This window comes from Sebastes umbrosus, chromosome 19 (assembly GCF_015220745.1).
Source record: "Sebastes umbrosus isolate fSebUmb1 chromosome 19, fSebUmb1.pri, whole genome shotgun sequence".
NCBI lineage: Eukaryota > Metazoa > Chordata > Actinopteri > Perciformes > Sebastidae > Sebastes > Sebastes umbrosus.
Genome location: NC_051287.1, coordinates 3144414 through 3158124, shown reverse-complemented (window position 1 = coordinate 3158124; position 13711 = coordinate 3144414). Strand labels below are relative to the sequence as shown.

The window sequence follows — 13711 nt, the reverse complement described above, 5'->3', positions numbered from 1 at the left end:
TTACTCGCGTTAAATAGCGGTCCACTTCCGTGTTTTGGTACGGTTGGCTTTCACACCTGATGCGAACCGTACCCGAGTCCACATGAACCGTACTCCAGACCACCTTTTCAAGTGGACTCGGGCACGGATCGACGAACCGCCGCCGAGTACGGTACGGAGCGTTCACACTAATCAATCAAACTGGACTTTGGGGACAAGTGTACTCGTATCCGGGCCCGGTTCCTTAATATGAAAGCACCCTAAGTTACTTATTTTAAGCCCAATCGTGCCGTTTTCCTTTACCCTACTAAGTGACGTATAAATGACAACGCAAAAATGCTAAAATGTGAACTCATGACACGCCGTGTAATGTCATGGCATTTATACCCCTTCCTGTGAGACTGGGTTGGTATCTAAGAGGTGTCTGGGGTTTAGCGAGGGTCACTTGTTGTTTTCCTGAGAAAAAACCTTTTTGGGATACTCTGGACATCTTAAGGAGACTTTGCGTGGCTTTAAAAAAGCCCCATTAACCTCCTCTCATCCAGTTCACAACCGCAGGGTGAGGATGAGTCACCAGGATTTATTGGAAATGGGTCAAAGGAGAGGTTTAATTAGGTTTAGGATGTATGCATCTGGGTTGAAAGGAACTTCCATTCATACTGATAAGAAAGGCCTCTTCCTCAGGCTCCGGTGTTTCGGCCTATCGGCTTCTCTTCCTGTTTGAGTCGGCCCCTTTTTTCCGTCCTCATATGGAACTCATTTGTTTTCTCTGTGTGAGCGAACACAACAGTCAGACGAACGCTGTAGCTGACTGCAGTGTTGGCTGAATGCATCCCGCTGCTGCTGTAAGCAATCCTGGGACTCTTTACTCCCATCAGCCAGAATAGAGAGGTAATCCATTACGCAGACAGTAAACTATCTGCTCTATCAGTCAGTTCACACGGCATCCAGGCTGATATCTAGTCTGTCACATAGTTATTATTGACTGAAGGATGTGTGTTGTGGTTCATTTATTGTTTAGTAGTGTTCAACTTTTATTTCTCTAACTTTAAAGGTTCTCTATTCGACATTCAGAGCCATTGTTAGCTCTGTTAGCACGTTAGCTACGAGCTGCCAGCTCATTCGTCACCATGTTGAGAGCCGTGTGGAGGCAAACCCTCTGCTCTGAATATCGTATTTAGCCCCTTTAAGTCAACTTGCAAACAAACTACGTAGCGCTATTAGCTGCAATCTCAGTCGTCGCCACGTTGAGAGCCATGTGGAGGCAATTCCTCTGCTCTGAATATCGAATTTAGCTCATGAGTAAGTAAGTAAACTTGCAAACAAACTATGTAGCACCGTTAGCTGCGAGTCACCTGCTCAATCGTCGCCATGTTGAGAGCCGTGTTGAGGCAATTATTACGGTAAGGATGGCCTCTGAGCGAGGTGAACAGTGTTACCACGGTTTTGCACTCGGCTGCTCACGTAACCGCAGACTTGGACAGGGAGGAGTGAGTGGAAGGGTACTCAGTTGGTTGCAATCTGCAACCACACCCCTAGAGCTGCATTGATTAGCATTCATGCAAAAATGGCAGAAAATGCTGTTTTCAGCCTCTCAAATATGGAGATTTCCCGCTTTTCTCTTCATTACATCATATTAAACTAATATCTTTGGGTTTTGGACTGACAAAACAAGACATTTAAAGACATCACATGGACTTTGAGAAACTGGGATGGACGTTTATCACATTTCTTGACATTTTATAGACCAAACGATTAACTGATTAATCTAGAAAATAATCGGCAGATTAATCAATAATGAAAGTAATCGTTAGCTGCAGCCCTAGACACCACTAGATGTCGCCAAATCCTACACACTGTCCCTTTAATGTACTTTGAAGTGCACTTATATGAACTAAAATGTAGTCTAAATAAGTATTAAACCAGTATACCAACAATATACTTATTCACAGAAGTTATCTTACTGGTGTGTACTTGAGGTTTACGTTGTAAAGGAAGTGAAAGTGTAACTCTCATTGAGGCTGATAATGAGATGTTGGCCTTGGCTGATTGAAAGTGTGCAGAGAGTAATGAAAACAGAGCGAGGAGGTGAGAGAAACTGAGACCGAGGGAGAGAGAGAGCGAGAGACCCTCTGCAGCTCCAGCTCTTGTTATTTTAACCCAGATTCAGCACTGAAATATGGCCACCATGTGGACTCTCTCAAGAAGTGTGGCTCCAGTGTCGGGGGGCCGCGGCCAATCAGAGGAGACGTGGCGGTCTCAGGGAGGAGGGACGTGGGGAGGGTCCGGGAGTCAGGAGGCTGAGATAGAGAGAGAGAAAGTGAGTAGAGGAGGAGAGGCAGGGCAGAGACGCCACATCTCCAGGAGAGCTGGACTATCCACACACTAATGGAGACAGGTTGGACTATTTTCTTACTTATCCTGCATTAATGAACCTACTGACGGGTGAACTCTTGAGTCACTCGTTCATACTAACTGTCAGCCGGGTTTCTGGCTGATGTGATAGAATGTAAATATTTTGTTTTAGTCTGAAGCACAAGCTCCAGGATGCTGAGCAGATGTGCAGAAGTGTTTGGAAAGACTGGCTGTGGAAAACCTGACTATGGGCTTTTGTTATTGACTGCTATTATTACCATTAGAGTCTGCAGTTTTCCTTAAATAATAGACTTATTCTGTCCTCTAACGTCTACACAAGAGCTATGAAATGACACAGATGGATACCCAAAGTTGGAAACACTACTGCTTTTGCTGTATTTCACATTTCACTATGTGATTTATCTCTAAACAGAGCCGTTATGAGACCAGGAAGTGTGACTAGACCAGTATTTGAGGTCCTCCGTGACCAATCATCTCCTGCATTCCCTCTCAGTAGCTGCAGGGGCTTCTCATTCAAACAGATCCTCACATATTATAAAGCACTCCCTTTGTTTTAAAATTGCTTTGCTGTTGGGTCACATCAGGAGAAGAGAGGTATGGGCTCTGACGCTGCATGTTTCTGAGGTTTGTCATTGGATGATATTTATGTTATTATTTAATGTAGATGCTTTAAATCGTAGCAGGTTGTAGAAGCTTATCTCCCTAAACCCTTCATCCAGATCTAAACAAACACTCTCCGTGGTGACGCGTCACTCTCGTCGTGGCTCGTCCATAGATGTGTAGATTGTTTCCGGTCGGTGGCGGCGTGGGAAGGCGTTTCCTGCTGTTTTGCTGCTGTGATAAGAGAAAGGCTGAGTGGACACTTTGAGCAGGAGCTGTAGGAGCAGCAGGGCTGTAGGGATGGTCGACTGGTGTGTCGGCCCACCTCCACCACTTTGGTCCAGATATCTCAACAACTATGTGATGGATTGGAATGAAATTTGGTGCAGATATTCATGTTCCCCAGAGGTTGAATCCTACAGACTTTGGTGATTACCTGACTTTTCCTGCAGCACCACCATGAGGTTTTGTGTGAATGTGTCTCCATAACTATTTGATGGATTTCCATGAAATGTTGGAACAGACATTCATGCCCACATCAGGATGAATCTTAATAAGTTTGGTGATCCTCTCTCTTCACCAGATCAAACTTTCAAATTTGTAATACTTTTGGTATAAGAATCAAATACCTGCAAAACTAGTAATATTCCCATCAGCCACTGCTGTACTTTGTGTTTAGTACTAATAAAGCAAATATTACAGGCTGTTCTCATACACTGTTCGTAGCTATACCTACGAAAAGTAATGCACTGTAATTCGTGTATATTCCACAAAATAATTCATATGCAATCCATATAATCATAATCAAGGAAGTATAAAGAGAGACAAAATGCTGCGCAGGGAGGTCCAAAAACAATAGACATAACGTAACTTCCGTACTAAGTAACACTACTTCCGGAGTTATTTTAACCCAAAATACAATCTTTTCCAAAACCTAACCAAGTAGTTTTGTTGCCTAAACTTAACCAAGTAGTTTCCTGTGAAGACGGAAGTTTATTTTGAAAAGACTGTATGCATGTAACAAGCATAAATTGACACGTGTTGCTGGACATTCGTAGAAAAACGCACAAAAAATGAGGCATAACTTTTTGTAAGATATCATATGAACTGTTGTATGAGGATGCGTTGCATATTAGCATGCTGGCAAGTCAAACTAAGATCAATGAATGCATATTGCCAAGAAGTGAAAGTCAATTGTTTGTTCCATTGCAACATCAGCGCCCAGCAGCAAAGCTACACTTCCGCCATTTTGGACTGAAAGCGACTACCGGACGCCAGTAAAACGTCCCCCTAAAAAGTGCCGTACAAAAGTGAAACAAAATTATTTCTATTTTATTGTCATATTCTACTGAAATGACCTGTGTTGAACTATAAAATATTATAAATATAATAAGCGTTTTCAGTCCGAAATGGCGGCAGCGGCTGTTGTCAAAAAACATTTTGTCTCTTTGCTTCTATACTCTTTGCTAAGTTGATGAACATTAAGGTAGGTAACATTATACCTTCTAAACATCAGCATGGTAGCATTGGCAATGTGAGCAAAGACTTTTAGTCTTGTTTATTTTAGTGTGAATATTAATGCCCGATCATCTTTAACACTGAGCCTCTCCATTAGTAGTATTATTAGTAGTAACGGCTGCAGGGAAACTGAGGTCCAACTCTGGGGAAGTTCCCTTCCAGCTCACATTTGGGGAAGCATGTGTCAGATGGCGGGGAGTCTTGTAAGTGTGTGCGCTCATGGGGATTAGTGTTGGGGGTCAACGGGGTGCAGTCTGAAGCTTGTAAACTCTCCTGTATATGTAAACCGAGCCTCAAATAATCCTGGGTCTCCCCCCCTTCCTGGTTACTCCGGGAGCATAAAGGACATCATAAATCCACCTCCAGCCTCACATAACTGGACTACCATGCTTCACTCTATCTTGGGAAACTTCTGTTCACGATAACGGCTCAAATCTGTCTGTCTGGGAGCGGCGAGCAGACGTCTGGGCTTCTGTTGTGACAAATACCAGGTTCATTAATAGAAGCAGACATGCCCAGACTTGTTTTAACTCTACTAACCCACATTCAAGGGGCAACTTTAGACAAACAGAGACCCACTAGTAGTGTAACTAACAGGCACGTGATGCAAACACTAGGGGTTTGTACGATTTTTTAATCGATTTTTTTAATGCCAGAATCGATATATTTGCTTCATCTGAGTCTATGTGGAGGTAGAAGGAAGTTACCACTTTTATTGTGGTAGTCTGAGTAACGTGACGTCATATCCGTTCCGTATCCGTCAACCAAAACAAACCGCAGCGAGCCAACGGGGAAAGTAGAAAACGTCGGAGGGTCTGCATGGATACGACCTGCACCCTCACATGTTAAATCCAGCGTGGTAAACACTACACATCCAGTAAAGTATGGAAACACTTTGGGTTTCACACATTGACAGGAAAAGCAGAGCTAGACATCACGGCTAAAGCTGCATGCTAACTCTGTCACGGACAGGAAACGTTATCGTATCGCGGTAATGTGGCGGTCGAGCCAGGCCATCACTCTCATCTCCAATGTAAAAGTCCTTAGAAGTGTATGATTCAACTTTTCCTCATGGTCTAGTGTTAAAAAAAGTTCTAAATCGTAATATCAAATCACAATTACACATCAAATCAGCACCCAAGTATCGTGATAGTATTGAGTCAGGAGATATAGGTGAATCGGCCCAGCCTGGGCAAACACACTGCAACCAAGCGAGGTCAAAGGTTAAGTGTCCAGGTCTTCAAAGCTCCGTATCCCTTCCAGCTGGTTCCAATTGTTTCAGCTCCAAAGTGTTTTTCTACAATATTCCTGTCAGAGAGGAATTAGTCTTCGCAACTGGCCGGCAAATGTTTGACCCTAAACCTGCCGACTGCCCGTTTGTCTTACGTCAAACACGAGCCTCGTCAACGGACCTCTGGGACTCAGACGTCAACGGCCTTTTTGTGTGTGAGTGAATGTGAGTCTGCATCTGTTCATGCATCTGTTCATGGTGAGGCAACGGGAACGCTTGTGATTCATAAAATTAATTTTGGTCCAAATCCACAGAGGCGGCTGTCTGTGCCTGTTCGTATGATCTCATCTGTTTAACGTCGTCCAAACATACTCGACGTTCGCTCACTCACACACACACACACACACACACACACACACACACCGCCCTGTACTGTAAGAAACCACAGATCTGGGTCATTTTCTCCACTGGAAAAAAGACGAAGGACTGTTGTTGATATCTCTACAGGATGACAAAGATCAAAGTTTGTGTACTCGCTCGCTCGCACACACTCGCTGGGATGTGACCACAAGGGACGGCGGTGGCGGTGGGTAACCCTCGCTGTAAAGGCAGATGGAAACCTCACAGTGCAGGCGGCACACGTGTCAACGGCGGCCCCCGGATCCCTCTGCTGCCCTGCCAAACACTGGAGAATGACTAACAGACTCCCAGGAGGCAGCGGGGCAAAAGAAAGAAAAGAAACAACTGTCAGTTTTGGCCCAGAGCTGTATTTATAACACAAAGGCTTATTTATATAAAGCTGTCCAACTTCTGTTTTTTAATGTATGTTTAGCTCATATTTGTTAATGTCTCTCGTAGATAAAATCTCTTTCATAACTTAAATAGAAGTAGTGTTTGACTGTTTAATCTCTGGAGATCTTCCCTAAAGGGCTTCAGATAGAGATGATGAAAAGACTCTTTATTGTCTGTTTACTGGAATCTGTGTTGTGTGTTTTTGTCATCAGAAAAAGGCGTCCTCACTTCATTTAAGAAAAATGTCATACAAGGTGTGAAAATGAGGCCCATAATTCGGATGTAATTTTTGTATTAGTGAAATAGACCCGTTTATAATTCCGTCAGAGACACTTACGTCAAGGACTGGACCTTTTTTATAGCAGATGGTTATGCAATGGAAAAGGCTCTCCTCATTGAGGAGGCACTCAGTGTTGTTGTGTAATTCCTTCTCCTGCTGTACGAGTAGATGGTTTGCGATGTGAAGCCAAAGCTCACGATTTATGTGATCACACTGTACGGTCCGATAGTCAGCCACGACCTGAGTGCTCACACTGTGCCATCCTGTCTGCTGAAATGTCTTCAAAAAGAGGTGCTTGCGTAGATGACTAGCTGGTGGCTCTGAAGAAGTGGACAGTATGGCTTGTCCATTTTGCAGAGAGAATCAGTGACATCCAGCGCGACTCGCCACCTCTGGAAACTCCCTAGAAACTTTTAAACTAACCGTTGTCGATCTAAAATAAAGACAGATTCATCAGGACCATCAAGCGTCCAATGCTGGGAAGCAACGCGACCAGTCGAGTCCAAAAATGCCCCTGTGGACACGTACCATTACTGCTGCCTGAGATACAAAACTCATCTTCATCCTCTGTGCATTAGAGGATTTGTCTAATGAAGACTTTCTTGACATCTTGTGTTTAAAACAACAAGTGTAAAACCTTTTTATGAGCTGGTTATATCTTTAATCTCTGCTGCAGTCAGCACTTAACAGGAGCAAAGTACACTTTTATTATTAAATATAGAAGATATTGTTATGTACTGTGGATGTATAGAGTGTCAGTTGTTGGTGAAAGATGTGACTTCTTTATGAACTGCAGCTTCCTTGTACTGTCGTGTCACTGACTCAGCAGCGTTGGTGTCACCGAGGTTATCAGCGGTCATGTGACAGCCGGACTGGCCGTTGTGTTATCAACCGTTGGCTGACCTCGGGTCAGCTGTGTGGGCTGCTTGATGAGAGGCCTCCGGCTTGTTTTTCTCTCCGTCTGCATCCGCTTCTCATCCCGCTGTTTCCACAACTTTAACCCTCCCATCTCCACCTCCACCACACGCATGATGTTTTTATAGTTTTCATCTTCACAACCTCAGTCATGAAGATCCACCGGAAGTAGAGTAGAGCTGCAACGATTAGTCGATTCATTGTCAACTATTAAATTAACGCCAACTATTTTGATAATCAATTAATCAGTTTGAGTAATTTAATTCTCTGATTGCAGCTTCTTAAATGTGAATATTTTCTGGTTTCTTTACTCCTCTATGACAGTAAACTGATATCTTTGAGTTGTGGACGAAACAAGACATTTGAGGACGTCATCTTTGACTTTGGGAAACACTGATCGATCATTTTCTGACATTTTATAGACCAAACAACTAATCAATTAATCAAGAAAATAATCAGCAGATTAATCGGCAATGAAAATATTCATTATTTGCAGCCCTAGAGTAACACGACGGGAGCCCTGATCACAAATCCATCCATCCTTTAACATAAACACAGTGAAAACAGAAGGCTTCAACTGAACAAACAACTCATTAAAGATCTCACTCTCTTCCTCCTCCACACTTTCCTCTTTCTGCTTCTCCAAATAGGAGAAACAGGAGAGCTGCACCTCTTCAAATAAAACAAAAAGCTTTCTTTTATACGTGCAATTACATTTTATACATGCAATTAAAGCCCTCACCCTGTTGTTGTGTGTTTTATCTTGTAGGTGTGTCTGATGTGACGCCAGCGGGCTGGCTCAGGGAACACAACTTCAATACGATGTAGACACCAAACACCAGACAGAAGAAGAGTGTGAAGAGCGAGCCGACAGACGGAGGGAGAGTCCACGGAGGAGGAAGAGCAGCTGTACCGACCCGACGCCGGCAGAAGATAAGAAGTGAACGGAGCAGAGAGAGAGAAAAAGGGGAGCAGCAGACGGTGAATCATTGACGTGAACCTTTTGTGTGACTCCTTCCTGTGAAGTGTTCAGTCGCTCTCACGTCTCCGCCGGAGAAGGATCACGACCTCAGCCCTCGGAACAGAGCGAGACTCCAGCCGCCGTCAGCATGTGCCATGTGATTGTCACCTGCCGCTCCATGCTGTGGACTCTGCTGAGCATCGTGGCGGCGTTCGGAGAGCTCATCGCCTTCATGAGTACTGACTGGCTGGTGGGATTCCCCCGCACCCCCGACGCTGTCTTCGGCCCCCATGGGGCCACCGCTGCCGGAGAGGCCTACAGGCCCACTTTAGGCATCTACGGCCGCTGTATAAAACTGCCCCACCTGAAGCGTGGAATACTGTGCGGACCGTACGCGATACACTTTGGGGAGATTGCCAGCGGGTTCTGGCAGGCGACGTCTATCTTCCTGGCGGCGGGGATCCTGCTGCTGTGTGCCGTGGCGTTCATCTCGGTCTTCACCATGTGTTTCCAGAGCATCATGAAGAAGAGCATCTTCAACGTGTGTGGACTGCTGCAAGGGATCGCAGGTGAGCACATGACACATGTATTTTATAAGTTTAAAGAATGATTACTGTCTGCCAAAGACTTACAAACAGTTGAATGCTCCCTTTAGTATTTCTATTTTGTTCTAAAAGAAAAAGTAAGTCTTAAGGTGCCAGTGTAGTTCATCAGAACTGCTTGTTAAATGGTCGAACACTTTCACAAACCCCCTCCACCTCCACCTCCATCTCGACCTTTCCGATGTCTGACAATTTCTGTAACTTTCCAAATCCAACATCCTCACCTACTTCTCGCCAGGAGTATGGAGGTGAGAAAGTTGGCAGGGTTTGCACTTCTCTCTCTAGTTTTTACTTTATACAATTATTTTTGTCACTTTCCATGTGTACAACAGAATGCAGCTCTATGAATGTCTTCTAGGAGAGACTGTCTAAGAATGTGAACCATTATCCCCTTATTTAAACAACAATTTAGATTTCCAGCATGGTCCAACAACACGTTGCACAAACGAATTCTTTACTAGCATAACCCACCGAAAAGTCTATGATTTTTTCCTTGCCGTGTCCTAAAAGAGATCTAATAGAGCGGCTTTATGGCTCCAAGTTATAGTCCAGACCAGCATGGCTTCATGGCTCCAAGCTATAGACCAGACCAGCAAGGCGTCATCTCCGAGGCTGCGCTCCCTTTTGGGGGAAAGAAACTCGCCGTCACAGGAGAGAAAATGATGAAAAGCTGTTGTGTAGCGGGTTAACCGAGGCTTTCAGACTGAGATCTGAGGCTCATCCCGATACGTGAATATTCACTGTCAGTGTGCTAAATGACTAAATGATGCTGGTGACAGTGACTAGCATGGGTGGCTAACATTAGCTTGAGTGGAAGGCATTAGCATACATTAACGTTATAGCAGCATCAGACTGTCGTCTCTAACTAAATGTTTGTATAACAAGAGATGAATGCGTACAAACTTGTCAAAATTATAATCCAAACATATGTCAAATCACATTGAAGTCTACGGGAACTTTGGTTTTCTTTCCCCCAAAAGGGTGTGTGGCCTTGACCATACCCATATGTCTGATGTATACATTGCTATCTACTTTATTCCTTGCTTTTGAGATCGCTCCATGCATACCAAGACAAGACAGATGTGCATGTGTTTTGTGCTGATCTGAAGAGAACAGAGGAATCTTAAATCTAACTCAGTCAACCTTTAATTGTTCCTCTTCATTCCTGTGGTGTCCACCGTTCATCAAGGTAAATGAAAAGCTTCAGCTGAACACATTCATTACGAGCGCCACAACTCCCACCGCCACAATTATGTGTTTGATTCTCGTGGAGCCTCCTGTGAACTTTTTTACCCCAAGAAGTTTAAAACACACAGTGACTTGTTGTGTTCCACCCTCAGAGCAACTGCCACCCAAATATTTACTCTCTACTCCGTCAGCTGGAGCTTTCCTGACTCTTTAACACGCATGCGTATCTCTGTTAGTGTGTGTGTGAAGGGTGTGTGTGTGTGTCTGAGGTCAGATCTCCGGCCACTTTGACTGAGTGTGGTGAGTGATGGGAGGGAGGAGGTCATGAGATCATACTCTCTGCTGAACCTCCTCTTTCTCTCTCAGACCGGAGCTCTGAGCTCCATGGTGATTGTGGCTGTCCTCCCACACCGTTGTTTATTTGGTGCAGGACCAAACAGAAAAAGGTGGGCGTGTGGTGGAGGACATGCCAGGCTGTAAACCAGCTCTGTAGCGACCTGCTGACCTGAGAGAAATATATAGTGAATCATGGACGGCTACTGGAAGGCTCTATCTAAAGCCAAAGGAACGCTACTACTTTTGTTTTAGCTTCTGAGCAATGAGGAGGCGGAGGAGTGTGACGTGGAAGTATTGTATTCAGCCAGTCATGGAGAAACTATGAGTCCTCTGAACACATTGAACACCAACAGCAGAGAGGTGATTCATGCAGGAGGAGTGGTTTGATTGGTGTTTTTATTGCTGTGACTCTGCTCATGGAGCACAACGTTCACGTGAAAGCTGAGCTCTGTTGATTTCATTTTGGGTAAAACGTTTTGGTAGGAGATGCACTGTGAATAAGGACCGGTCTTAATTTGATGCACATATTTGTACATCAGCAGGAATGCAGCACAACATGGAAGTAAAAGTGCAATTAAATCTATGAATAATCGTGATAAATAAGTGTCTCAATATTGATCAAAAATAATGGTGCAGCCCTAATACCATCTGTCAAGAGCCTGCTCAACGGCACATCAATACGACCACCAACAATAGAGTTATATAACCTGTAACCGCCCTCTATTTATATTTACCGTCTATATAAAGCACTGTGAGTCTAAAGTAATGAAAGTGGGGAAATGCACCGCTGAGTCTCCTCATTGTGGAGAGGAAGAGGAAGAGGAAAGGGGGTGAGAGGAGCTTCAAACAGACACTGAGGAGGAGGAGGAGGAGGAGGAGGGGGGGCGTCCTTCGTCCCTGTGGAGCAGAAGGCCGATAACCTTTAACTCACTTCAACCGCAGGAAGAGATAAGACTCACAACCTGACATCTAACAGTCGATCCAACATCAGTAACCACGATTACATGCTCAAAATATTCCCTTATCCCGAAAAAGACGATATTCCTACTAAAAGCTGTTTACTAATGAAAATTAATATTCCACTAATATCATTGTTTACATGCAGACGTGCATAATCTGATTAAAATATGTAACAGCTGGAGCTGCTTGTGCCATTTTGCTTCTTTTGCGCTAAAATAGTATTTTTTCAAAGTTTTCCACCGGTGGTGGACTCGTTCAACCGTGCGAACACAGCCTCCATCTTTTATTCCTTCAAACACCTTCTTGAAAAGTTCAAAGTTGTGATATTTGTGCATATCCAAAAACTAGGGCAGTCAAAGTAATGTGATAATAACGCATTAAAGCTAATTCGTTTTAACGCAGCTCAAACTCAATTCTTAAACCAATAGGCAGCCAGTGTAAGGTTATTAAAATTGGAGTGATGTGTTCTCTTTTCTTGACTTTTGTTAGGAGTCTCGCTGCACACTTTGGAGTCTATTTATTGATTTCTGATTTATGCCCATTAAAAGACCTTTGCAATAATCAAACTGTGAAGAAATAAAAGCATGAACAATAGTCTGAGTGTCATTAAAACTCAGCATTGGTCGTATCCTGACAATACCACTGTTTATTCACACAAAAGTATGTTGAACGATAGTACACATATTGAGTATGTAGAGCATAGTATGTGATTTTGGACGCAGCCATGTCACAAACTGACATAAAAACTCCAATTGAGACGCATATTCCTAATGTGTTGTATACATGTCCAAAGAATGCTCCTAAAACCTGAACAATATCAGCATATCCCACATGTCAACTGGGCGTAAATAATAGTAATAATCCACAATTAATAGCCAGTACTTTATTCATTCATGGAGCCACTGCAAGTCACTGCATTTTCTACAACACTGTCCTGTAAATATTTCAGAATAAAAGCCCTGTGTTAACAAATGAAGGAATTCTGTCCACAGAAAAAAACACTTGAGGCAGTGCTTTTGACATATTCTTCAGATACAGACGTTGAAACTGTAGTAATGTTGCTGGTATGACGTCAATATACAGTCAAAAGATCACTTTCACTCTCTGTTGTTGCTGTGAACCGAGCACGGCATGCAGAAAAAATACCTTGACTCTCTAGAAGAGACGCAGAATATCGTCATATTCGGACTAATAGTGGAATATTAGAGTGCATGAGAGTGTTGTAGGTGTCTGTGAATACCATCACTCTCTCTCTGACATCCACCGGCAGCGCTGCACCTCACCGACGACTCTCTCGCTAATCACTGTTTCCACTGCTCGTGCCGACCCTCCGGTAATGAGAAAACTGAAGCCAGACTGCAGATGTTTGGGGAAGTGATTGACCTCAGATGGGAAGATTGTGATACCGCTGCCAGAGATGGTCACGTCATTGCACCGGAGTCTCCAAAGCCTATTAACCTAATCTGCACATACACTGATGTCACTTTGGTGTACTTTTTGACTCTCTTTTGTCCCCCGTGACACCCTCTCTGCTGGCCGGAGCGTCTCAGATGCCATTAAACTGACTCAGATTCAGGTGGTTTTAAGATTTCAGCTGAAAGGTAGAGCCATTCCCTTCGCTTTACGTAACCCAATGGCTAAAACAGACGGTCTTCTGTTGAGGGTCAGTCGGGGCACACTTTGCATCCTGCAGGAGAACCCCCTAAAGACTTCACTGTAAGTGAATTCTCCGCACATTTATTGAGACGCCGTCCTCGCTCGTCGTCACTCGCGTTGAACTTCAGCCAAAAAAGGATTAGAGACAAGACGGCAAACAAACTGGGCCGTAAAACTGTCTCCCAATTCGGTGGCTTTTATTACCTGCCGTAAACTTTCCCCTTCCAGCCGTGAGTCATCGCAGGTTTAACCGTTGACCGTGACTCAGCTCCAGGCTGGAACTGAAGGAAACAAACCACTGTTTTACTGCAATTAAA

At 44.0% G+C, this 13711-nt stretch overlaps 1 protein-coding gene across 2 annotated transcripts in view; it reads left to right on the top strand.

Annotated features, from left to right (window-relative positions):
• The window catches only part of lhfpl2a (LHFPL tetraspan subfamily member 2a), a 44793-nt gene that overhangs the window by 25970 nt on the left and 5112 nt on the right, over positions 1-13711 (top strand). The window contains exons 1-2 of one of the 2 annotated variants that reach the window (XM_037753358.1): positions 2276-2377; positions 8461-9221. In XM_037753358.1, the coding sequence (XP_037609286.1) occupies positions 8801-9221 (421 nt within the window). In that variant the 5' untranslated portion in view covers positions 2276-2377; positions 8461-8800. Of the gene's footprint in view, positions 1-2275; positions 2378-8460; positions 9222-13711 lie in introns of those variants that run through there. The other variant, XM_037753356.1, reaches the window with a different exon arrangement.